Raw genomic sequence first — 26,238 nt, 5'->3', positions numbered from 1 at the left:
TTGGCCCTTGGGGAGGCCGCCTGCTCGCTGGGCTGCAGCGTGGGGCCTGCACGGAGCTAGCAGGATGGAAACAACAATAAAAACCAATCGCTTTGCAAATGAGACTGTGCATGCAAGAAAAAAAAAAACACACACAAAAACCCTAAAAACCAAACAAAAAGCACACAAAGCCAGGAAGCACTTAGAGCGAATGTAAAGTATTTAATGAGCTGCAGTAGCTCGGCTGGACAACGCTGCCTCGTACAGTGAAGCTGGTGCCAAGCGCTTCTGCCTTTGAACACCAGGACTCTTGCCCTGCTCTCTGCATTTAGCCGAGTGTATTTTTATGCTTCAATTTTGCATGCTCTACGCCATGAGCAGGCACATAAAAGAAATGGCAGTCAGCACTGTCCTTGCGGGGGCAGGAGGGTGCCATCCTGGCGGTTTGTGCCTTGCAACTGTTTCGTGCCAAGTCTTGGACTATGCGGCATCCCTTCCTTGGAGGCAAGGGAAAAACAAACCGTTAGCAGCGGTGCTGTGCCGGGGAACCGCACCGGCCCTCGTACCTTGCTCAGGCTGCGGCAGGAGGCTGCTGCTCGAAGCACAGTGGGGGATCAGCTGCTCTGCAGTTAAACCCAAGCTGCCGGGAAGATGCCACGCTGCCCCATGCACCAGCTGGGAGCAACGGGAAGCCCTGACCAAAGCAGCCGAAGCCTTTGCACCTGCAGGGCCGTGGCCTGGCTCCCCTGGGTGGCTTCAGTCGGTGAGAATGAAGGAAGGAAACGAGCTGTTCAGCTGGGCTGTGGGTCTGGGTGCTGAGCTGGGGCAGTCGCAGCAGCAGCACCTGCACTCGCTCCTTGTTTTAAAGAGCACCTACATCCCCTTTTGTGCTAGCAAGATGGCAAAAGAGTAGAAAAATCTAAGTGCACGCCCTGAGTGCGTGCCTCCTCTGCAGGTTGTGGGGTTTGGGTCGCTGTTCTGCTTTCACCGCAGTTTGTTTTTAAGCTTTGCAGGGACTTGCCACCTGCGTTGGACTTCCCGCATCGTGATGTTTGTGAAAATTTCCCTTTGAACCAGCAGCTGTGTTTGTTACCACTTCTCCTTTCTATCGCTTTAAACTTCAAGTACGTGCGTATTCCCTCAGCTTGGCCTGTTAAACCACCACCCCTGTGGCCAGGTCACTGCTGGCAACTGGTCTCCAGCCTCAGCAGCAAGAGTTGAACCTCACCTGGGGCAGGACTGCGGCTGCATCTGCCTCAGTTTTCAGTGTTTGGAAGGTGCCTTGGGCTGGGGGCTCCCAGGAAGCCTGTCTCCAGGTTAGCTCGGAGGAGGAGAAGGGTGCTACAGCCTCTCCTGCTCTGCGGAGCAGCGATGGCAGCACCGAGAGCAGGAGCGCAACCGCTCCCATCCCCAGGGCAGGACTGAGGTCAAGAGGGAGCAAAGCGCCGGGCCGAGGCGGCTGCGAGGAAGGAAGAGCCCAGCCCGGAGCGACGCCAGCGGAGCCGTGGGGTTCACCTCGGGCTCTGAAAAACAGGGGTGGGGGGGACTGTGTGCAAACACGCAAAAGCCTGTTGGGGGCTGGGCCGTGTTCTGATGCAACTTTAATAATGTTTAGAATAACTGAACTGTCCTGAAAATGAATATTTCTACTCCTGCTTCCTTAAGGGTTGGGCTTGCTCCCCACGGGGAGAACAAGGAAAGCTCTTTGCTGCTGCTCGTTCCCCCATCGCCTTGGAAGTTGTCTCACCAGCAACGCTCTCCTTTGGCGAGCAGAAACTCCGGCAGGGTTAACCCTTACCCGGTGCACGTGCAGTTACTGCAAAATAAAAAACTAAAAATAAAGAATATGCGTTAGAGCTAGGCTAAGCCCGGCAATAAACCCTCTTTGATCAAGAGCCAGGATGGCTGCCAGCTTTTGCCAACATAGCGTGATTTGTCATAGGACTGCAGCGATGCCTTATCATGCTGAGGCTGGACGTTTCTTGCCGGAGGAATGTAAAGCTAAGCTTGGAAAAAATGGGAAAGGATTGGGAAGGCCATGGAGCTTGTCGTTCCAGTGATCTGAGAAAAAAAGAGGGAATGGGGGGGCTGCTGGGCCACAGGGAGCGGACGCATCACTGGCGGCGCGCGAAATGCAAACAAGCCCAGGGCGAGCGCAGCCCGGCTCTGCCTTCCCCAAGGAGCAGACTAGGCATCGGGGTGAGGCCGCAGCTCTCCAGGGACTTTCCAACCAGGGAGTGTGGACTATATCTAATTACTGGTCCCAGTATTGCAGTTCCCTCTCACCAGCAAGGAAAGTGCCCGGCTCGCTGGTAGATCTCGTTTCTGAAAATGAAAGAAGAAAAACCCCAGTGAGATGCAAACGCCCGTTCACCACCTGAGAAAGCCGAGCGCCGAACTCCCGCTTGCCTGCAGCTAAACAGGCTTTTCCGATGGCGGGAGGAAGCGGGAGGGGATCCGAATGCAGCTGCGGATGGAATGATGCTTAAAAGAGGGGTAAAGGCTTCCCCGGCGAGCATTGAGCCATCGGTGGGGGAGGAAAGAAGGCGCGTGCTTGTTAACAGCGCTGCTGGGATCGTTGCGTCAGGAAACTCCCTCCTCTCGTTTTTTAAGGGAATTGCAGACATCCCATGGCCCCGGCTGATGGGCGGCGACTGCACTCATGCTCCGTCGAAAAAGGCTCCCTGCCACAGCCGGGCACGCGGGAGAGGTTTCGGGCCGGGCACGAGACCGCCACAGCCAGAGATTCCCGCAAAATGCAGGAGCAAAACCCACTACACGGGCGATGCTGCTGCCGCTGCCGATCCAGGACGGGGCAGGTGCCGGGGCCGAGACCCCAGGGGGATTTTGTGCTGCTGATTTCGGGTGTATTCACCGTCGGGGGATTGCCCACCCTAATCCCCGTGGCGGACGGGAGGTCGGTGCTCTGCACGCCGGGCCGTCCCGCCTAACAGGCTCCGCGGCGGGCCGACCCCTTCCCGCTGCGGCCGCCCAGGCACCGTATCTGCTCAGACAGAGCTGTGTTACTCTACTTTTCTGTCTAGAAATTGTGACGATTGGTTTAAAACTAGACATTTGGGTTTTTTTTTTTATTTTGCTTCTGATTTCTGGTCATCTCCTACATTTTTGGGGCGCCTCATCAAACATTTCTACCCCACCATGAGGACAATAATCACGTTGAATAATATGACAAACTTGCCCATGACCCCGGGAACGGGCATTTCTAGCACAGCACCGAGTCGCACGTGAGGCTCGTGCCGCTTTCGCAGCGTGCCACGCTCTGACGCAGGACTCCTCCGTTTTTAACGAATAACTTAAGGGGTGATTTAGCAAAGCCTGCTCGGGGGGATGCTTTGCACCGGCCGCAGATAACGCAGCTCCCCAGCCCTGCTGCGACGCCTCGATGGCAACAGGCAGCAACCGCGCGAAGAAATGGGGAAAACCCTGCAAGGGTGCAGCAGATACCACATATCCGGGGCCTCGCTGAGATTCACATGAACTTTTCCCATGGTCCGAATCTGGCCCGGAATCTCCTGAGCAGCCCTAGGCTGAAATAGAGGCAAGGCCAGTGAAAACGCAGCCGCGCGGCTGGCGGGGAGACGGGCGCAGCGGCGCAGTCCGGCCGGCGAGCTCCCGTCTGCAGACGCCGCAGCGCCCGCTCTGCGCGGCTGATTGCTTCGCCATCCTTCCCGAGCGTGACTCATCTTCACCTTGGAGATGATTTAGCAGCAGGATGTTATTAGCTTGCTGTGTCAACACTTTATTCCCTCAATATCATCTCTCATTTAATTAATTAAGGTTCCTAAGAATAACCAGCCTTTACTAATTACAAAGAGGTGCAAATTACATCCCGACCATCCCTGGTAAGCAATGGCAAAGCTCAGGTTAAAGGACGCTCTGAGTTTTAGACTGTCCAAGCAATGCCAGGAGGATTTAGCAACTGGAAGATTGAAAGAAATCCCCTTTTCCAGAAGCGGAACGCAGGTTCCCCTCGCAACCGGTATTTCTATGACGTCTTACACAAACAAAAGGCAAGTGGATAAAGCCGCTCATAAGGGTGAAAGGGAACCAAAACAGTTTTCCCCGCAGGATGCTCATGAGTTGCTTGAATTAACTTTCCAGGTAGTAGCCGATGCAAGAGGAAATCCATGGAATAGGGATATTTCACGCCATAGGAAACACGTGGCAGCCACCAAACCGGAGGAGGCAGAGGAGGAAGCAGGGGGGCTGCATTGGGGACTTTTTAAAGCATCATGAAAGAAGCATCGGCCTGAACGTGTTAGCGGAGGCTGCGGGAATTCCCACCGCCCGCAACGGCAGTTAGCGCTACGTCGCGGCGGGAAAGCGAAGTGCTTAAAACGGTGATGCTTAAACTCCACAGCGTGCGGAGAGCCTGGGAAGTGCCCTAGATCCTCCTTCCCGCTGCCACACCGGGGAGGACAACAGCTCTCCAAGACAAAAATCCCTTCCTGCTGCTCACTCGGCATGAATTTTACGGACATTATTTATTTTACAGCACTTCTCTCAGGTAAGAGAGGATTTTGCTTCACGTTCCAGTGAGATATTTAAAATCTACTTGTTTCCGAGCTGCCTTCCTTCGAAGCTTCCCAGCAGCGGAGCCGGGGATGGCCACGGCCCACGTAAACCACCGGCCGTTTGGTGTGATCTCAGCTGCCAGCTCACTCCCTTGTTTTTGCCAGTGGGGAAAGACGTTTTATACAGCATATGAAAATCGTGTCCTATGAAAAAATCACCCCCGCTTCGATCGTGTATGCCCATGTGTCCTGTTTACCGCGAGCGTGGACTTCTCGCTGTGCAACAGCTATGCAGGAGGGTTGGTGCTTGGAGGCCCGAGTTCAACACGATCAGCGCAACCAGCCCCGAATCCCGTGATTTTCCCCCACTCCTGTTCGAGCAGCCTCGCCGTCACAGAACGTCGGTTCCTTTTGCGCCTGATGCAAAGAGCCCTGGTTTCCTTCACGCTGGAAAACGTCAAGAGCAAAATCCCGGTGCTCGCGGGCTGCAAATTTCTCACCTCCCCGTGGTTCACTGGCACGTTTCAAGTAAATAAGATGTTGCAAAACCAAACCAAGATGGTACATGACAAGTTTTAAGCGTCCGAATAGTCCATGCGGGTCTTTATTACGTCTTCTTTAGGCTTCCGTGGAGTCTATAAGGGGAAGTGAGGGCCCAGGCCTGAATTCAGAGGAATAAACAAGATTTTTGCGATTTATCTTGGTTTTCTAAAGGCATGTTTATGCAGTTGAGCTGTTTCTGCTTTCCAGAAACCTGTTGGCCACCTTCAAACAGATCCGAAAGGGGGGTGAAACTTGTTCCTCAACTTTAAACAGTTCAATAAATCAAGTATATAATACGAAAATGTAGATTAAAATGATTATAAATGGCTGTGGAAAGGCGCTGGAACAAGCCAATGAGCGGAGATAGGCGGATGGAGATAGCCTGGTCTCCTCCTCGCTGGTGGGCTCCTTCCAGGAGGATCGCTGTCCCGTCTGCTGGTCACGTGTTAAAAAAGGGCCCCCTTATAAAAATGTTTGCGAGGTGAATATGTACTTCTTCTCTGAGGGTTTCCCTGGTTGCCGAACACGGGAGAAGCCTCACGTCGCAGCACACACCATGGACCGGCGGCAGGCCGGGAGGGAGACTATGGATGACTGAGCAACCAGACTACTCCGTCTCTTGCGCGCACGACCTGAAGTTATTACTAATTTTACTCTATTACTAGAGGAGGGATTTGATTCTTTTTTTTTTCAGAAATATTTATACAAGTTTTTGGAGGCCAGTGTAAAAGTCGCTGTGCGCTAACCCTAACCCTGGGCCGGACCCTGCTCCTGGGCTTTATCCTGGCCCCAGTTGCCAGCCGAAGCCTAATCCCGGTCCTGACGCCGTGGCGCCCGCTGAGCCCAAGATGGCAGCAGGGCGCGCGGGGGGGGGGGGGGGGGGGGGGGGATGTCCCTGCCGTCGGGCCCCATCGGCCATCTGTCCCCATCAGCTGTCCTTCCCTGTCAGCCATCCCTCCCTGCGGCCTGGCCCTGCCGCTCCTGTCCCTGCTGTGCCCTGAGGTCCGTCTCCAGCTGTCCCCCCATCCCCAAAGCCTGTCCCCATCAGACCCCCGTCCCCAAGGCCTCTCCTCCCATGCTCAAAGTCTGTCCCCATGTCCTCCTGTCCCCGAGGCCTGGCCCCATGGCCCCCATTCCTGTACCCCCTATCCAAAGCCTGGCCCCAAGGCCTTTCCCCATATCCTCGCTCCCCAAGGCCTGTCCCCATGGCCCCAAGGCCTGACCCCATGGCCCCAAGGCCCATTGTCATGTCCCCATGTCCCCAAGGCCCATCACTGTGTCCCTCCTGCCCATCACTGTGGCCCCATGTCCCCATGGCCTGTCCCCATGTCCCATTGTCATGTCCCCAAGGCCTGTTGCCTGTCCCTGAGGCCCACTGCCATGTTCCCATGTCCCCAAGGACTGTTCCCCTGTTCCCATGGCCCATTGTCATGTCCCCATGTCCCCAAGGACTGTCGCCTGTCCCTGAGGCCCATTGCCATGTCCCCATGTCTCCAAGGCCCATCACTGTGTCCCTCCTGCCCATGACCGTGTCCCCATGCCCCCAAGGACTGTCCCCATGCCCCCAAGGCCTGTCCCCATGGCACTGAGGCCCATCGCCGTGTCCCCCCTCCCCAAGGCCTGCCCCCGCCCGTCTCCCCGGTGACGCAGCAGCAGCAGCAGCGGTCCCCCAGCCCCCCCCGGCCCCAGCCGTGCCCCACTCGTGACGGCGCAGCGCGCCCGCCCCGAGCGGCGTGGGAGGAGCCCGCGGGCCGCCGAGCCCGCGCGGGGGCCCCTTTAAGAGGAAGTAGGGCCGGCTGGCGGCGGCGGCGGCGCGGCGCGGGGCTGCGCGCTGGCGGGGGCAGCGGCCGAGTTGTGCGGAGTGCTTCGGCCGCCACGAGGGGTGGCTCCTCCGCGTGGCGCCGCGGACTATCTGCGCCGAGCCAGGTGCGGGGGGTCGGGGGGCTATAGGGGCTATAGGGGCAGCTGGGGGGCGGGGGCGTGCGGGGGGCTGAGGAGGGTGGGGCAGCGGGTGGGCGGGGGGGGTGTGGGGGCCTGAGGGGGAGCTGGGGGCGCTATAGGGGCCTGTGGGGGATCGGGGGGATCTGGAGGGGCCTTTGGGGGAGGAGGGGAGTCTGGGGGAGAGTCTATAGGGGCCTTTGGGGGAGCGGGGGGATCTGGGGGAGAGTCTATAGGGGCCTTTGGGGGAGCGGGGGGATCTGGGGAGAGTCTATAGGGGCCCTTGGGGGAGCGGGGGGATCTGGGGGAGAGTCTATAGGGGCCTTTGGGGGAGCGGGGGGATCTGGGGAGAGTCTATAGGGGCCTTTGGGGGAGCGGGGGGATCTGGGGGAGAGTCTATAGGGGCCTTTGGGGGAGCGGGGGGATCTGGGGAGAGTCTATAGGGGCCTTTGGGGGAGCGGGGAGATCTGGGGGAGAGTCTATAGGGGCCTTTGGGGGAGGAGGGGGGAACTGGGGGAGAGTCTATAGCGGCCTTTGGGGGAGCGGGGGGATCTGGGGGAGAGTCTATAGGGGCTTTTGGGGGAGCGGGGGGATCTGGGGAGAGTCTATAGGGGCCTTTGAGGGAGCGGGGGGATCTGGGGAGAGTCTATAGGGGCCTTTGAGGGAGCGGGGGGATCTGGGGAGAGTCTATAGGGGCCTTTGAGGGAGCGGGGGGATCTGGGGAGAGTCTATAGGGGCCTTCGGGGGAGGAGGGGGTCTGGGGGAGAGTCTATAGGGGCCTTTGGGGCGATTGGGGGTATCTGGAGGAGGATCTATAGGGGCCTTTGGGGGAGCGGGGAGATCTGGAGGAGGTTCTATAGGGGCCTTTGGGGGAGCGAGGGGATCGGGGAAGGGTCCATAGGGGCCTTTGGGGCAGCGGGGGGATCTGGGGGAGGGTCTCTAGGGGGTTGTGCAGGAGCGGGGGGATCTGGCGAGGAGCCTGCAGAGGCCAGCTGGGGATCAGGGGGATCTATAGGGGCGCACAGAGCAGGAGGGGGCCGGCTGGAGGCTGGAGGGCGCTGGGGTGACCAGGGCGTGGGACCCTGCCGGGCTCGTCCACGAGGGTCCCAGGCGGAGCCCTGGGACCGGCTGGGTCTCCTGCGGGTTTAGCTTAATCTGGGAGCAGACTGAGCGGAACCGGGGCGGAAGACCGAGTAGCTGCAAGTCGGTCGAACTGGGACTTTTCAAGTTACTCATCTCTGATTTTACTCTTTTTTTTTTTTTTTCCCTGCCCGTGCGGAGGACGATTGCGAGCAAGGTTTTTTGGAACTACTCGTTAGTCGAGTTGTGGTCCCTGCCACAACCTCCTCTCTGGCCCAGCTGCCCAGCTCAGCTGGGCGAGGAGGCATCTGGCCGGCTTCGCTGCGCCACCAAAAGACCCCGGTTAGGTGTAGTTCTGCCGGCGAAATGGCATCGTTTACGGTGGTTTATGCCCGTGGTGGGGGGTGTTTTGGAGTCGGCGCCACGAACAAAAGCAGAGCTTTGCCTGTACTAGCATGTCCCACAATGGAAGCGTCTTCAGCATGAGGTTACGGTTTTTAAGTGACTTTCCTGAGCGGAGACCTGGCTGACGGTGTTGCATCCCCTTCAAAGGGTTCGCTGTGCTGGTGGCATTATGCAGGCAACTCCCAGCTGCTGCTGCTTTTGCTAGCAAAAACTCTTAAAATGAGCAAAAACAGTGCTGACAGCAAGGGTTTTGCCATTGCGACCATGAAGGGGAAGTATCTTAGATGCTTTTTTTTTTTTTTCCTTTCTGTCTCTTTCCACCGTCTTTTTCTAGCTGCTGTTGTAGCTATGCTAATAAATGTTTCCATTGTAGGTAAGGGCACAGTCCTGAAACAAAAATGAAGTTTAAACTCCTAAGTGTCTTAAATACTTGGGGAGGATGGGGAATTCTCCGCTTTATTCTAATCATGGTGAGCCGTAACTCGTCTGCGGTCATGAGGGAGAACCTGTGACGCTTGAGAGTAAACTCTTGCTCGGTTTCTATCTCTTGCTGTGAGCACAGAAATGCTAATTTTGCAGTAACTGCTCCTGCTGGTGTCTATGGTATAATAATCTCAGCTCCTTCAAAGACTGCTTGTGTGTGCGACAGATAGGCAAAAAGAAAAGGGGCAGGAAATCCTCCAGAGAGAGAGAGAGGAAAGAGGGATTTGAAGCTGCCAGTGTGCGGCACAGATGTTTGGAAAAAGCATCTCCATCACTTACTCCGGTAGTGGTGAAAGGCCGGATTCCCTTCTCATAGCACGCTGGGTCAAAGAGTGGCCACGTTTTTTCTGTTTCCATCCTTCGTTTAAAGCCCCTTTCCAATCTGGAACTCTTCTGCCAAGTTGCAGAGCGGGGGGGGGATTTTTATTCGATGTCAAATTCCCCCAGCCACCTGTTTATCATAGTCCCGAGTGCTGCGCCCTTGCACTCCGCTTCCTTTGCAAAGCCTCGGGCTTGCTTCCAAGGCCCTGCCTCCATCTAGTTTCTTGGACTGCGTATTCCAGATCTTAGGTTCACTTTCTGTCTCAGTCACGTACTTGTGAAGCTAACTCGGGTGGGAGGCAGGGGACAGTTTATAACCTTCTTAAATTCCCAGAAAAGGAGGAGGAAAGCGCTGCGACTGAATTCTTGCCGGATTGGTGTTGTGGAACCAAAGTTCTGGGTTTTCCACCGAAAAGCCGAGTCCAGATTGCGGCGTGCTGCACACGGAGCTGTCTCGCTGCTGTCTGGCATGCCGGTTGGGCTTTGGGACACTCTTTGGGACTTAAGGTTGCGCTGTTGCCCGTGGCAGAGCCAGGGACTGGACGTAGGCTCTCCTAGCGGTTTCCCTGAGGTTTAGGTCGCGAGTTTGATGAGTGCTCAGCATCCTGAGTGAATCCCTGCTTTGGGGCTTCAGCTGTCCCCTCGTGCAGGAACTGCTCGCCAGCCGCTTTCTCGGCGACGTTCGGGTCTAACCCGGCTCTTTCTCGGCGATCGGATGGGAAGCACCACGCAAACCGAAATGGCACGGTTCACCCCGGTTATGAAGGTCGGGCTGTACCGACGCGTGCAGTGTTTTGTAACTAGTGCGTTTCTGTAAATGGGCCAGAGATCTCTATGGCCACAGTACACAAAGGGAAAAAAAAAAGTTTTCCTTTTCAGCAATGAGAACGTGTGTGGTCGGAGAAGGGATATTGCAAAATCTGACCAGTCCTGGACACGCAGTTCGGATCTGTGTAAAGAATTTCCTTGAACTTCTGAGTTTTAATTTCTTACACGACAGGAAAGTATTGTGTGATGTTTGAGCCATAAACGCTACTGTAAGTGGATCCGTAACCAGCTTTGCTGGAGGTTTAGCAGATTATCTTTAGAAATGCATAATATTCAGCTAACGCTTTCGCTAAAGAATGTACCTTCAGCTGCGTGTTTATCCTCTGCTCTCTAGGTGCCCCTTGGAGGCAGAGTTATCTGCAACTCCTGTTTTGGTGTGCTTTTGCTTCCCTCTGGAGCTGATGTTGTGCCAAAAGTGCTGTTTATGAAATGATAGAGGGCTCTTGGGCGAGTCGTTGCTTTGAGTGTCAGGAGCAGGGGAGCGGGAGCACCCGTTAATCCACGGGGGAAGAACGGACCCGGCGAAGGCCGGAAAAATGTTTGCAAAGCCGGTGCAAAAAGCCGTCAAACTGCGGCAGCTTTGACTGGCTTTAGAAAAGTCCTTATGAAATCACAAGGTGCTTGATGCAATTTATTATTATTATTTTTTCCCCCCTCCAGTCAAAGAAAGGCAAAGACCGTGAGGCTGCCAGACGCCCGTACGTGCCGCAGGTGTTGCGGAGCTGGGTTTAGGGCAGTGCCCTGGTTTCAGGGCCCCGTTGGGAACGCTCCCGGTGTTTGCTGTGGTCCTCATGGGGACGGCGGTGTTGTATTTCTGCTGCGCGTCGTTGGCGTAGGTCTCCTTGACGGGCACCGTGAGGTTTGTCAGTAGGCCTGCCGGGGAGCCTGCCCTTGGCTACTTGCCACCGTGGCCGGTGAAGGAGGTGTGGGAACCCTGTAGCCGTCCAGCCCCAGGTACGGGGTGGATTTGAGTGATCAGGGCTTTGGCTGGGTGCCCACGCTTTGGTTGCTAGGAAGTCGCAAACGGAATATAAGCTCGAGCAGTCCAAAGGTTGTTTCGGTTTGAGGCAGAAGCAGAGCAAGGTTTATCGCTGTACTGAAAGCGGCTTTAATTTTTCCTCGTCTTAACTGCAGGCCTGTTTTGGGGCTGCTGTCTGAGCCTTTTTTTTTTCCCCCTCGCTTTATGGCAGGAGGTCTTCTGATGTGGTTAGTCTTGGGGCGATCGCTGGCTCCCCATCAGTGGGCTCGTTCCTCATCTTTGCTGCCTGGAGACATGCTAACGTGTTGGGTTACTGCCATATCTCCTCGTGGAGGGGAAGGGCAAGTCTCGTGGGTATCTGCTTTCAGCGAGAAACAATACTGCTTTTGTTTCGAAAGCGTGATATTAACAGGGAGAGAAGATGCACTTATCGGGAGATTAGCCCTACCATGGGAAAGGGTGGCCTTGGGGCCAGCTTGTGCTCTGGTTCATCCCCTGTTAAGAAGCTAATAGCGGCAGGATCTGCTGCGATCCTGAACCTGCAGACAGGCCGCTAAAATAGTGCGTGCTGCTGGAGTCGTTATATTGGCCGAAGACAAACTTCACATTCCAGATCGGTGCTACATCTTTTCTTTTTCCTTTTTTTTTGTTTTTTGTTTTCCCCCTCCGTTGGGTAGGTGGAGATCGCAAAGTTAGAGTAGATGAAGCTGCCTTTTGTTTAAAATTATGCCTGCACAGTAAGGACAAGAGCGTGCAGGCTGAAAGAAATGCGTAGTTCACAGCGTAGACTTGATAAACATCACGCTCCTCCTTACGAACCCTTCGGGGAGGGATGAAGCCAGGCTGAAGGAGGAGGAAAGGTATTCCTGAACGAGCAGGCTTCAAAATATGGCCCTCCAGACCTTGAAAAGAGAACTGCTCTTAACATGCCGGCAGCCACCCACTGACTGCAGCTTATCCTGGAAATATTTGTCTGCACAGTTAACCTGTCTCCTAGAGTCATGACCCAGCTTGTCAGCTTAATGCAGCATCTGCAAAGCCTGCAGCGAATTAGCTCTGCCTTCGCATGCAGCTGTGATCCAGTCATATACATGTAAGTGGAATCTGTGGAAGGCTTCCAAAATTGCTATAATTCTGACATTGCAGCGGACACAAAAGTCACGTAAGAAGAAAACCTTGGTCCTGAATCAGTAAGGCTTGGGGAGCTAGTAGCTGTTCCTGTTGTGCTGCAGTCATTTCTAGGCTTTTAAGCGACGATTTTCGATTACAGAATCTGGTATCTGACTCCTTTTGAGGAAGGGAAAGTTAAAGGCATGACCTTTTTAAAAGAGTTGCTTTCTCATGTGGCTCTTTAACCTTCTGTGGTTACTGAATGGACTGCCTGGAAGACCAGATGGGGACAGTCCAAGCTGGAGCTTCAGCTTTCCCTTACGCTGAAGTTTAAAGGTAATTCGGCCTTCCTTCTCCCCTGCCAGAAATATTTATCCAGGCCCCGCTGACGTTTGTTCCTTCACCTGCCTTCCGCAAGCATCTTTGACGTGCGCTCCCGTCACGCAGCGCATTTAACATCCCTCCAGCTGTTGCTGCTCTGGTCGCTCTCTGCGTGGTCTGGATCTAAATACGGAGCTTGGAGCTGAGCAACTGCTGCCTGCCTGATGTCCTTAAGCCGCCTGTTCCTCCATCCTGCTTGTGATGGTCGAAAAATGCCTCTTGCTCCGTGGGCTTTCCACGGACCGCTGCAGCATTTAGCTCTAGCGTGGCCGGGGCATGGGGTGGGCAGTTGCCTGGTGCAGCTGTGCTGAAGCTGCTGCTCCTTGCACACGTGGTTGTGAAGCTCTTCAGTTGTGCATCCGTTACTAAAACACCTCCTAACCCAACTATGGCTCTATTTAACAGGGCTTTTTCCATTATTATATAACCTAGTTGGACTTTAGAATTGGCCTGAATCCATAGCAAACTCAAGTATGCAGTCTTCCAGGGGAGGAAAAAATAAAAAACAAACAAAAAAAACCCAATTGAAGCCCAATATAACTATTTTATGCCTTTTTATTATGCTGTTTCCTCTTCTTATGTGTGTGCCATCAGATAGGCTCGGCATTTGCATGGCTTCAAGACACGTAAACAGACTATCCCGCTCCTAAGCGAGGCTGTTCCCTGAAAGTGCCCGGGAGATGTGGCGTTTGCCTGGTTTCTTTCTTGGGAATTTCCGAATTGCTGTGCCGCAGGTTTAAATTGCGGGGTGGGAGTGGACCACGGACCAGCAGGACTTTCTTAAAACTGACTTTGTGATGGAGCATAAAGGGCCTTTTGTCTAAACCTTGGGAATCTAACATTTGAAATGTGCATTTCTAAATGGCTCTGTTAAGCGTGTTGTTAAGGCCGCTAGCAAAACCGGTTTGCAAAAGGAAAAATTTGGATGTCGCTCTGCAGAGCGACGGAATGAACTTGTTACTTTGGTGTGACCCTGTCTGGGGTTATAGACGTAACCGGGCCGAATCTGGTCACTCTCTTTGACTTAACGCTCTTTCCTTCAGAGCAGCTACTGGCTTCTGTCGCCGGTAGCGAACATGGAGGAAAACGAAAAGAAAAAGGAAATGTTCAGGGTAACACGAGGCGACCGGGCAGCTTCTCCTTAGCTCTCTTCACGCAGCAGCATTTTAAAGGAAACGGGCCGTTCTTGTCTGGCAACGTGGGAAGCTCCGTTCAGTTCTCGGCACGCTGAAATGCAGCTTCTGCGTTGTTGTTTTTTCCAAGTAAAAACGTGAGTCTCCTCACCATGAGAGCGCACAGCTCCGCACGGTCAAAAAAGCACCATTGCAGGGTTTACAGAGGGGAACAAGTTGCTTTTGGGAAGACGTTTTGCAGCTCCATCCGCCGGAGCAGATGACTCTGTGCCAGGCAGGAAGTTTTAGCCGACGTGGAAGCGCTGTCGAGCAGAAGTTGTGAACGGTCAGACGTGCCTGCCGGGAGCCGGCAGCTCAACCCTCGCGCCCCGCCAGCGTTTCTCGTTGCGTCTTGCCCTCGTTCAGGCAGCTCAGGCAAGCAGAGGGATAAACATTTGCTTCCTTTATTATAAAGCCGTCCAAAGGAGCAGCTGGAAACCTCATCCAGCGAGGGCCGGCCGTTCTGTTGCCAGACTCGCTTTAGAAGCGCCGAGACTCGCCATCGGTGGCGGCGGCGCAGCCCTGCTTGCCGTAATCGGCCCGATCCTCGCCCTGCGCATTAACGTTTCGCCTTTGATCGTAGCAAACAAGGAGCCTCTCGCCCGGAGAAGCGGAGTTAGTGCAGGACAGCCGTGGGAAGGTATGTGTGAAAGGAGCGTGTGCGGGGGGAGTTATGATGAGAATGTGTGTGTGCGTCTTTGTTTTTTGTTTAAAGTGTGGATTTTGTAGCCACGCTGTTAGCTTCGGGTCTCAAGGTTAACTAGCTCGCTCAGTAAATTCGGTTTTTACATCAAGCGTTTGGTGCTGCTGATACTCTGTGACCATTTTATCAAACTGGCATGGACATTCGTGTGTCCTCTATCAGCAAATTTGGCCTGAGCGTCTGGATTAGCTGCAAGGAAAGACTAAAACTAGCCCAGCAGGGAGGCGTTGGGGGGTTTTTGCTCCCCGCTTCACTCTTCCGTCTGGGGAGCTGTCGAAACGTGGTGGTTGGCACGGGCTCGCCGCTGAAGCACGGCAATTATAAACCGCCCCGGCAAGAGCTTTCGGCTGGGCTTTGCGCGCGTGTTCAGCGGCGATGCCGTATGGGTCTCATCTTGCCGGCCAGCTTTCCAAAAAAGAAACCAGAGAAATTTTTGAGAAATCCCATGGCTCGCTGGGATTTACTTAAGGGCTTTCTTATGAGTAAGGCAGCAGGATGTGAGTTGCCTTGGAGCTCTCGGGTCACTGGAAGGGAAGTGGCCACATGTGTCTGACCCCTCCCTATCAGCGGCCCGCAGCAGAGTTCAGATCGCAGTCGTGCATGAAACAGTATGTTTTTGCTGAAAAAGAAGGAAGCCCTTGGCCTCGGCGCCCACGAACGCTCGCGGAGGGTTGCAGAGCCGCGCTGCGCAGTTGCAGGAGCGATCTGCAGGGGCTGGAAAGGCAGGTAGGAGCTTGCTGACGCGCCGGCGTTAATTCTGGCTCCCGTTAATCCCCTGGACGGCGTTAGCGACGGAGGGCACTGCTGCGTGTCGCGCGGGGCAGGCGCTTAGGAGGTGACGGAAATAGTCATGAGACTCCTGAAAGAGGGTTTGGGGCTGTTCTGCCTCTCGAGCGAGGGGAAGTATCTAGTGGAGACGCTGCTTCCATCCGACAAGGCCAGGCAACGTTATCTCGGGGGACGGCTGCAAGGGACTTGTGAAGGTAGGACGTTTCCAGGTGTCTTGGAGGTGGTGACTGTCCTTTTTTCATACTCTCTCTGAGCTGCTTGGAAAAATAACTGAGAGCCTTTCCGGAGACTGCCTCTAAAATAAGGCCGTACTGTGTGATCTCCCTTTACCGGCTAGGGAAGAGGAGTGGTAGAGTGTTGTTGCAAACAGCATCGCCCTCGATTTCCATCAGCAGAAGTAAGTTCTAGGACTAGGACTGAAACATAAGAGCAATGAGAGAGGGGAGAAGACGGCCTCTTGGCTCAGCAGCCGTTCGTTGGGAAGGGAGGGCCGGGCCGGGCCTCAAAAGCCCCTTGCTGCGCAGATAAATAACCTGCTAAACTGCAGGAGCCAAGCAAAATAGTGAACCACTCCTCTCCTGTCCTTGGGAAGAGAGGTAGCACTGCTGCTCCGGAGAAAAGTTAGAGGTTTATTTTGCTCCGTGCTGTCTGCTGCAGTGTAGGAATTTTTTTTATTATTATTATTTTATTTCCCCCCGCAGCAGTTTGTGTGTTCTTGTGGGAGTGACGGCCAAGGTCCTCTCTGAACATGTGTGACGTGTGCTGTAATCTTGGCTGGCTGAAAAAGAGGAATAAACAAAGCTTGCTGCCTATTTTTTTTTTTTTTTTTTTCTTTAGAGCTTGCAAATCCCATCCAGGTGATTCGCATGCCCCATGTCCTAATTGATCTTGATCTTGCCTTTCCCTTCTGTGTAAAGGCAGTGCCTGAGCTGTGACTCCTGTCTGTGGAAGGAGGTGTTAGAAGTGTGATATCATCTTCAAGCAATGTCAGTGATGCTTTTGGTCTCCGCGCGTCTCGTTTTCTTTCTCTCGAGCCAAACGTTTCTTTCAGCCCAGTTGCAAAGACCATGATGAAATACACTGCATCCGCTTGGAAGTCTTAGCTGTTGATTTTACTAGTGTCTTCAGACAGATGCTGAATCATCTGAATGTCTTCTTGAATGGTGTCTCACTAGGAGGAAGAAGCTGCTTGTAGGACAGATACTGCCTTGATTCCAAGCCATGTTCAAATCCTTTTCACCCTGCTCACGTGACAATTTCTTCTGGAAAATGCTTGGCGTTCGCTTCGCTGACGTGCACGGGCAAGCCCAGGGGATACTTTTTCCAGTTTTGCTATTCGGTTTCAGTGCTCTTCTCTTTGGGCCCTGTAACCACAGCCTTTCTCTTGCTTGAAAAATATATCCTTGCGCAGTGAAAGGGAAGATGCCCGAGCCTCGTCTCGGGCTGGCGTGGATGGGGAGTGACTTCCTGAAGTCACTGGAATTAGACGGATCTTCGGTGAGGTCGGGAGGACGCGAGTCGTAGCAGACCCCGGATGCTTCCACTCCTTGGGGGGACTGGACCAAAGGTGACGCTCGTGCATTTTTGAAGGATATTCCTTTCCTGGTCTCCAGGGGAAGGAAACCGTTGCATATAAGTATTTCGCTGGGACCGATTTCCTGCTGGGAATTGCTGCGGACTCAGCACCTGCTGTCCACGTTGTTAGCCGAGGGAGCTCCTGACTTTGAAACAAGCCCTGCCTTCATCCCGAATGCGCTCGGGAGGGACGGCGCGGGCTCAGGACGGCGCCGGAGCTGGACGGGCACGGTCCCCCGGTGCTTCCGCCCTGCAGAATAACTTGGTGTTTTGCTGTAGGATGTGGTGAGACTGTGACACAGCTCTCGCTAACCAGAGCCGCTGCGTTCTGCGGTGGACGTCCCTCCTTGCCGGTCGTTACTTCCTCCTAACTGCGTCTGTGGTGCAATCGAGCACCTTTTAAGGTTGCGTTTTCGGGGAGGGGTTCGTCATTTTGCTTTTTTTTTTTTTTTTTTGACCCTTACGTGGTCGCTTATGTGGTCGCATCAGCAGCTCTTACAGCAGCGCTGTGTGCAGAGAGCGTGCTACACGGCAAAAACGTGCTTTCAGTCACACTCGTTTAGTCCCGAGCAAATCTTTCATTGAACCACGTTAAAATATTTTTTTCCATTTGTCTCAGCTCAGTACATGTCGTGGCCCCAGTTGTAACAGGAGTTTGGATCACTCTGCGCCTATATAGAATAGCATACGGAGCCCATTCCTAGGTGAAAAGCAGCACTAGAAAAACAGTAAACGTGTTCTTAGTGAGACAAACCGATGCGGTACGTGTTTTTCTTTTTTCTCCCCCCCCCCCCTTGCTGTAATTAAATAAGAAAACAAGAGGCCTTGGTTTCAATCTTTTTCATCTTTCTCCAAAGAAATGCTGATTAGCGCTCTGCGTTATCTGTTAAAGATGGGCTGGCGTGCAGCAAACCTAGGCTTGACCTTAAATGTGAGATTTCCTTGTTAACGTTTGAGGATCCTATTTGCCAACATAAGTGGTTCTACCCCTTTCTATAAATAGGTTTCTGCTTGATGAGAGAGGTTTGTTTGCTCTTTCTCAGCAAATGATGAAAACAGTTGTTCACAAGGGTCTGGGAGGCATCAGTTTTAGTCAACTGTTGTTACTTTATTTCTCCGTCCAACATATGTAAAATATATTTGTGCTAGAAACGTCTTTCTGTATTGAGCTTCCATCAAAGAGCAGCTTGACACAAATTATAAGGGGGAGGGTGGATGTGGGAACAAAGGAGGGATAATTAACTGCAGATAAACAGAATTAACTTTGGAAGGACACCGTCAGGAAACAGATCTTAGCTTGTGCGTCTAAGCCTCTCGGAGCTAATCCTTTTTCATAGGTTGGAGGAGGAAGACGAGCTTTCCTGGTCTCTCAGCCGGTTTCCTAACTCGAAGTGAACTAAACCAAAATGACGAATATACTTACAGTCTCTCTGCACCTGCAGCGAAGGCTGTGGCTCTTTTTAAAGCTGGTGTTATTTTGGGGATGTTCTGGTTCCGGGTGCCTGAGCTGTGACTCCTTCCTCTTGGCCTCCTCAGCCCTTGCTTGTCTTTGACTGCGAATGCACCTCCTGTGTGAACAGCTATTGTGTTAGAATACATCTTGCAACAGATTTGAACGCTAATGGAGGTTGTTATCACTTCTCATTTTAAATAGGTTAATCTCCAAAGAGGGAAAAACAGCCTAGGTAAAAAAAAAAAATTGAGTAAAAAAAGTCTAACTTACCCTCTTATCCTTCTTAACTCTATATTGCAACTGAGTAGACAGTGGCAGGGCTTCCCCTTGGTTCTGTGTGATCTGGGTCTTCTGGTATGGTGATGGTAAGGTCCCCTGATGCCTTAAGACTGGAGTCTGGGCTTTGTGCTAGCCTGAAAGAATTGGGGCGCTGTAAATCCATGAGCCCTGTTGCACCTTTCTGCTTTGTTGCTCAGGAGCAAAAACGGCTCTAGCAACCTGCATGATTTTGACAGTACATCAAGGAAAGGATTGTGGTGCTTGCACCCTGCGCTGGCTTAGTCCCTCCTTCATGTCTTTCATTTTGCTCCTTGCTGTCCCGTCTCTTCCCTGTGGGACTGTCAGGCTGGTTCCCTTATCCCGCTGTTCTGCGTGTGAGCACGCGGGCAGGTCTTGCAGGGCCCAAGTCACCAAACGGTGCCTCCTCTGCTTCAGACTTGACTATCAAGGGAGAGGGGAGATGGGGCAGAGAAAAAGCTGGCACTGGCCTCCAATCCTCTTCCCGGCTCTGGGGCGAGGGCCCAGATGGTATCCCAGATCTCCTCCTGCGGGATTTAGACAAGGTTTCCTGTTGAAAGAGCTGCTTCTAATCGCTGCCCTTCTGTGCTGCATTGCAGATCAGCACATGCTGTCAGGACCAGATGAGCAAAGAGAGAGTTCTCTGAAGATCAGTCCCTTGCAGCCCTGCCTCTGGAAGTGGTCCAGCAGCTGTGTGTCTCTGGCTGTCATCGCTACGGATCTGGAAGAGAAAGAAGAAGAGAAGAAAAATGTCCCATGCTTTAAAGCAAGTGTTCAATAAAGACAAAACTTTCCGGCCCAAGCGCAAGTTTGAGCCGGGGACTCAGCGGTTTGAGCTGCACAAGAAGGCTCAGGCCTCTCTCAATGCTGGCCTGGACTTGAAAGTTGCCGTCCAGCTGCCACCAGGGGAGGAGCAGAACGACTGGGTGGCAGTGCACGTGGTAGACTTCTTCAACCGCATCAACCTGATATACGGCACCATCAGTGACTATTGCACGGAGCAGTCCTGCCCCGTCATGTCTGGGGGTCCCAAGTACGAATACAGATGGCAGGACGAGCACAAGTACCGGAAACCCACGGCCCTGTCTGCTCCCCAGTACATGAACCTCCTGATGGACTGGATTGAGGTACAGATCAACAACGAGGACATCTTTCCCACTAATGTTGGTGAGTTCAGTTCCAGCCGTAGCTGAAGGGGGGGAGCCAGTGCAGAGCCGTCCCCTTTGAGCCCTCGGGTCCTGTTTCTTTTCCAGGAGATGCTGTTACTGCTCAGTGTCACGCAGGTCACTGTTGCAGTAGAGCTATTTCCTTTTGCACTGCTTGGAAGCCGGCAGCGTAATAAGCTCTTTCGAGCACATTAAGACACTTCAGACCTCTTCTCCAGTGCTAAATACCCAGAGTTGCAACACATCTCATTTGGAGTCATGGATACTTAGAGGAAAGCAAAGCGAAGCCAAGCCTGGGCAGTGAAAATAAGAGGCTGCTCTTAAAGTTCGGCCTCTGACGTGACTCTGTCAGTAGTTCAGGCTGGACGTGGTCTCTTGAAGGACAGCTCTTCTAGAGCTGATTGCTAGTTTGGGTTCAATATGTATGCTCTGCATTGGCCTGGTAGCGGTGGCCGCGTCTCCATAATTAGCCTTTTCATTATTACAGGCTGGTGCTAGCTGACTTTGCCCTTTCTAGCTCAGTACTTGTTGATACGCAGTCGGTTGTTTTGTGACAGCTGGGTGGGATGCTGACATGTGCACAAACAGAGGGACAGTATTTTATCTATTGCCAGGGTGATGGAAATGAGAGCTTGTCCGAAGATGTCTAAATCTGTATATCCAAGCGCAGAGCTTCCTGTACTTGTTTGGGGAGAAAAAAAGTTGTGTGGGTGGGTTTTTTTGTTTGTTTTTTTTTCTTTCCTCCTATCTTGTGTTGAGTAAGAATTGAGATCTAAAGGATTAGGCAGATGCAATTGCTCACGTTCACAGCTCCCATAGTCTGGAAGGCAAAAGACAAGATGCAGCAGAGGTGTGCGAAGTGGCAGAAGGGCCGTCCCTGCCTTGAAACGAGTCCTGGTTGGAGGGTGACTTCATTCTCACCTGCTTGGCAACCTCCCCACTTTCACACCAAGAAGTGGCTGGACCTGCTGCTCGGGCAGGCTCAGCTCCTTGCCCTTCCCAAGCAGCCCAAGGCAGTTGGTAGGGCACCTTGGTTTGGCACGTGGATAGTTGGGGCCACGCTGGAGAGCAAAAGTGAGTTGCCAACGGCTGCACATGAAGCATGCGCGTTCCTTGCTTGTTCACGTGTCTGCTTTTGCAGTGCAGCCTAGCTGCCACCATCGGGGCAGGTAAGTCTTCTGCTAAAGGAAGTGGCCCCAAGTTGGAGATGATGTTTAGTAGCTCCCTCCTTTCTGCCACGACATTCATCCCGTCAGAGCTCTGATGGGGTGCAGTTGGTCTCTGTTTAGGAAGCGTTTGCCTCTCCAGCCGCAGGAGCAGCCATAGGGTCCGTCTTACCCATGCCAGAAAAGTGCTTGACCCTGGCGTAAGCGGTGGGAATAGGCCCATAAACAGCCAGTTCTTCAGACAATCAAAACATAAAATCCTCCACCTCCATCCCTCTTGTTACCCAAACGAATGCCCTGCTGTTTTATTTAGGGCTTTTCTGTAAGACTCTCTGGGGACTAAGCAGGGTATTTGTTCTGCGCAGAGAGGTGAGACAAGTTTCTGGAGGCAGTGGGGTTTTCTTTAGCTTTGCTTTTACGGGATTGCCCAGCTTAATGCAGACAGTGAAATGTTGGAATTCTTGCAGAGCACTTAAAAGGCTTAACTAATCCTTGTTCCTCCGGAGATGACCCATGTGAACTTTAAACTGCAATATTCTACTAAGGCAGCTAGTTGGTCAGAGACTGCTCTGCTGCAGGGCCCCTAACTAAACAAATCCTAAAAAACTCGGACCGGGCTCACAGCTTCACGCAAAGTGATGCCTTTAAATGGGACCTTAATGTCTTAAATTTCTAACCAAAGAGCTAAAGACACTTCAAAATACGTGATAACTCTAGGGAGTTAACGGCGCTGACTCTTTCTTTTGGGAAACTGCTTCTGGAGTGGAATTTGGTAGTTTTCTAATATTTTTCACTGTTTATATAAACATGCCAGATAGGAGCAGAAGAAAACTCTATTAGACTGAAACAGCTGCTGGAAATCTCTGCTGACGCTCATCTTGTTTGCTTTCCGCTCAGTTGCTAGCAGCAATTGATGGTTTGCAGGACTTTGTAACGTAAGAAATCGTTGCTTTGAAAAATCTGTCCCAGAAGGTGAAAGAAAAAGGAAGGGGGAACTGTACCTTGGGCAAACTCTTGTCTCAAAATATATGTTTTGCCAAGAATTATGATGGTGATTATTTTGTCCCGAGGAACCGGTTTTAACTTGAGTGAAGTTTCTGATGGTCAGATCTTCCCTCCCAGGTACTCCTTTCCCTAAGAACTTCCTGCCGGTGGTGAAGAAAATCCTCTCCAGGCTCTTCCGGGTCTTTGTCCACGTCTACATCCACCACTTTGACAGGATCACCCAGATGGGCTCGGAAGCCCACGTGAACACCTGCTACAAGCACTTTTACTACTTTGTGAAAGAGTTCAATCTAATAGACACCAAGGAGTTGGAACCACTGGTGAGTAGCCAGGTGGGGTCAGGGGCTGTGCCGCTCAAAGGGGCACAGGTGAATGTTGGTGCGTCAGAGTCCGCAGCCGGCGCGGAAAGGGCAGGCTGAGGGTAGAGGTGTCGTGGAGGTTTTGTTTGCCTTCTCAGAACTGTTTGCCCAAATTCAGGCCATCAGTTGGCCATGTGATTTGCCCGACTGGGAAGCTGTGAGTCAGGACACGCATGTAGAGCTAAGCAGGGTTGTTTGGGCATGGATGGAGGAAGCTTATTTGTTCTTCTTACTTGTCCAACAACCTCGTTGTGTTGCCAGTAGCCAGCTTGCCTTGCTTGTGGGCACGGTCTGAGCCCAGCCCAGCGCTATTAGCCATCCGGATGTGGATGGGAGAATGAAACTCCCTTCCCTGTGCTCACTTCCCATTCTGAAGAGCAAGGACGATAGCACCACCCTCATGAGAAGTCTGAAGGATGGAGAATGTGGCATATCAGACCTAAGAGGTGGTGATGGTATTTCTAAAGCTGTAGGCAGCAGAGCAAATTTGGAGAGCTGTCGGGCAGTGGGAGGGTGTCCTGCCCCTGCCTGGGAATGGGGATGGGGGGAAACATGGGCCTACCCAAACCAGACCATTGAGTAACAGAGTCGCTGCACGCCTGAAGAGGATATTTCTGACTAAACCAAGGTGAGGTGTTTTTCTTCATCCCACCCTCACCTGGGAATTGATATCTTAGTTTATGGTTCTGTGTCTTGTCTGTCCCTTTGACAGAAGGAAATGACCTCCCGGATGTGCCACTGAGATCAGACCTTCCTGCTCTCACCTTGGTGTCTCTTCAAGGACTCCGGGTCCCACTCCTGCATTGGAGACATGGTTCAAGGGGAGAACAGAGACGTTTTGTTAAAGAAATCTATATATTTTTAATGAGTTTCAATGTAAAACTGTGAGATTGCAGGAATATTTTTTTTAAAGATGCTCTAGATAAACTAGTTTTTTATAGTAATTTCTATAAAAGAAAGAAAATATTTTTGGCCATGTGGTGGAAATACTCAATCTCTGAGGAGGGAAGAGCCACCCTGTGCTGCCTCTTCCCCGTCCCCTCACCGCAGTGGCATTAAGCGAGCCGAGATGCTTCAGGCAGAGCCATGCTGTGTAGCTGGTGCCGAGATGGAAGCGGTTTCCTCTGGACACCAACTCCCACCGTGCAGGGAGGTTACGTGGGGACGGGGAAGGACACACTTGTGTGTCTGGATTCACTGGGGCACTGCAAGGAACTGCTTGGTTCCAGCACCTCTTCCACTGGCTTTAAGTTAAGGTTGTGGACAGGGCTGCTCTTGTGCTTACCCTTGTACTGGGCAGCCTGTCCCCAAGGTCTGGGCCACCTTTCTTTCTCTCTAAAAGAACCTGGACTTCTTTCTTTCATGGCTAGGCCAGAGCTGCCACTGCTGATGGATTTTTGTCCCCTGTGGAGGCCACCAAGGCCTGGGCTCGCTTGGGTTGGTTTTCTCCCATCACTGTGCTGTGCTGGAGCACTCCTGTTGTGAACCTGCTCTTGCCTTTTACATCAGCCCAGAGCTGAGCTTCTCCCCGGGGCGTAACCCAGCTGTGGCTCTGGGTACAACGTCCCCACGAGGGGCTGGGATCAGCACCGGCAGCGTTAGGACGCGCAGGCCTTGGCCTCTTGGGAACGAGCAGAGGGAAACCACTGGGAGAGGAGTGGGGAAGCCTCTTCAAACACCTGCGCTTCCCTTTCTCCTTGCGGTAAGGCTGACCCTGCCAAGAAGGAACTGGGCTGGTTGCTCTCCAGCCTCCCTTACTGGCTGTGTGTGGACAATTTTCTGGTTCCTATGAGGGTACTAAACCTTATCTCTCTTCCGGAGCAACATTCCCCGCTCTGCTGTACGCATCTCTTCATAACCAAAGTATCTGGTACGTAGCCAGAGACCACTAGCCTTATGTACTGCTTGCACAAGCAGCTCTGCTGTGTGATGAGAGCTTGGCGGTGCCCCTGAGGTAGGTAGCTAGGTCTACCTAGGATTTGGGGGTGGGGGGGGAAGCAGGGCTTACAGTAAGAGAAAAAGAGGTTTTATGAACGGCGACCAAACTGTACCACTAACCGCTTCTTCCTTGTAAAGATTTTCTGTGTCCTGGAATCTCTGTACATACGTGACTCTCATTTCTTGTACTATCATTAGGACACTTTGCAAATACCACTATAGCTGTTGAAATGGAACCAATAAATTATGTTGTATTTACATAGCACACTCCGCTTGCTAAACGCCTCGTGATTACACGTTCGTCAGAGGCTTTCTATCAGCAAAACAAACACGATGTTTTTGGACTCCGGGGGAAGCGCGGTGAGGGGTCGCTTAGCGCGGCCGCTGGACGATCGTGGGTATATACATGGGTATATTCTGCAGCACCAGGAATTCGTCCTGGTCTCCCACTGCGGTGCCTGGGTTGCTCTCGACGTTCCCAGACCTATGGGGCAGAGTAAGCACGTGCTGGAGTTCAACCAGAAGTTTGGGAGCGTCCGCGTTTGTCTGTGCAGTGCCACCGTACCCAAAAGGCCGAGCTGTTTTCCCAGCGCAGCTGCTCTTCTCCATTTGCAGGTCTCCTTAAAAACCTCAGCGGAGGTGTGCGTAGGGGAGATGGATTTGAGCTTACTGACCGACTTGTCTTCCCTGCTGTTGGCAGGCTCCCTGGAAGGAGTCCATGGGCCTGGCCCTCAAGGTTGATAAACTAGATTGGCCAAGGCTCTGCTTTTGGCGTTCCCCCCAAATTAGTTTAGCCACCAGGAAGGAGACCAGGAAGCGGAGCAACTTTGCCTCCGTGGCCGTCGGCTCTCGTGCCCATACCGGACCTGGCCGTGCCCTGGTTGCGGCGTCGTGTCCCCCCTGCTCTTGGGCTCTGCACCAGGCAGAGGTGCTGAGCCCTTCCCAAGCAGCGTCCGTCCCCCTCTCGGAGCGAGGGGTAGTGGAGGGCCTGCTTTTGGGTGCAGTTGGGCCGCAGCCACGGGCAGCTCTGCAACCCTCTGGCCCTCCTCATCCTCCCTGCGGCGGTAATAAATCCTGCTGCGTGCTGGAAAGAGGAAAAGGAAGGTTTCTCTGGGGGGGCCGGAGCTGTGCCCCCGGGGGGACGATAGCCGAGAGGCTCTCGGTGCTGATCCAGCGTGGGAAGAGGGGGGAAAGCGGCACGTAGCTGGCAGCGTTGCGGACTGCGGCAGCGGCGCCGGGGCCGCTAGAGGGTGCAGCCTGCCCGCGCTGCGCCGCGGCCGCAGGGTCCGGGCACCGAGCCGCAGCGCCTGCAGCTCCCCGCAGCCAGGCCGGACCCTGCGGAGCAAGAGGCGCGGGGAGCCGGACGCTGGAGTTCAGGGGGGCCCAGTTAGCTTGATTTCACTTTCCGCTCGGCGTTTGGCGTTGGCCTCGTTAGTTATAACGAACGCTGTGCCGTTGGTGCACTGCACCCATCCCCTCGTCGCCCGGCGCTGGGCGGCTCTTCGGCCCCGGCGTCGCTGCTGCCTCTCGATACCTTCCCGCGTGTTTGGGGAAGATCCGGCCCTTTTCCCTGCAGGACGGGCTCAGCTGAAGGGGAAGCAGCTGAGGCGCCCGGAGCTCTCGGCTCCAGCACCCCTAGGTGCCGCTGCAGGCGAGCGGGCGCTCCGCGGCGTGCAGCCATTCGGCGTCTTGCCCGGACAAGTTCGCAGAGCTCCCGCAGTCCGGGCTCGGGCCCATCGCGGCTTCGTGTTTGCTGCTCGTGTTCTCGCCCCCAGCTTTGCCAGTGGTCCCGGATCATCCCGCGTCGCCCCGAATCAGCCCCGGCCCCGTTAGGGGTTGGGGATTAACGTCGCTTCTTGCGGCCCGGCTGGGATTTCCATCGGGGGCGTTTTGAAGCCACCTGGAAGTACTTCTCCCATCTGCCACCGGCGACGGAGACCCCCCCCGCCTGCCCCCAGCGCCCCAAATCCACCGGAAACCGCAGCCGGCAGCTCCCAAACCGCGGCACCGCGGGGAGAACGGGCTCGTCGCTA

At 53.6% G+C, this 26,238-nt stretch overlaps 1 protein-coding gene across 1 annotated transcript; it reads left to right on the top strand.

Moving 5' to 3' along the window:
- Positions 1–6,877: 6,877 nt before the first annotated feature.
- MOB3A (MOB kinase activator 3A) lies at positions 6,878–24,470 on the top strand. The gene is made up of 4 exons (XM_067312776.1): positions 6,878–6,983; positions 19,171–19,738; positions 22,026–22,228; positions 22,980–24,470. Exons 2-4 carry the CDS (start codon positions 19,321–19,323, stop codon positions 23,007–23,009), a joined length of 651 nt encoding a protein of 216 aa, XP_067168877.1. The 5' UTR covers positions 6,878–6,983; positions 19,171–19,320; the 3' UTR covers positions 23,010–24,470.
- The last annotated feature ends 1,768 nt before the right edge of the window (positions 24,471–26,238 follow it).

This window comes from Apteryx mantelli, chromosome 30 (genome assembly GCF_036417845.1).
Source record: "Apteryx mantelli isolate bAptMan1 chromosome 30, bAptMan1.hap1, whole genome shotgun sequence".
NCBI classification, from domain to species: domain Eukaryota; kingdom Metazoa; phylum Chordata; class Aves; order Apterygiformes; family Apterygidae; genus Apteryx; species Apteryx mantelli.
The sequence above is the reverse complement of the archived record's forward strand: the minus strand, read 5'-3'. Positions and strand labels throughout refer to the sequence as shown.

Excerpts from the sequence above, each read along its gene's own strand:
- MOB3A (XM_067312776.1), top strand. The coding sequence starts at position 19,321 with ATGTCCCATGCTTTAAAGCAAGTGTTCAATAAAGACAAAACTTTCCGG. Across the intron at positions 19,739-22,025 it reads CATCTTTCCCACTAATGTTG|GTACTCCTTTCCCTAAGAAC; the intron begins GTGAGTTCAGTT and ends CTTCCCTCCCAG. Across the intron at positions 22,229-22,979 it reads CCAAGGAGTTGGAACCACTG|AAGGAAATGACCTCCCGGAT; the intron begins GTGAGTAGCCAG and ends TCCCTTTGACAG.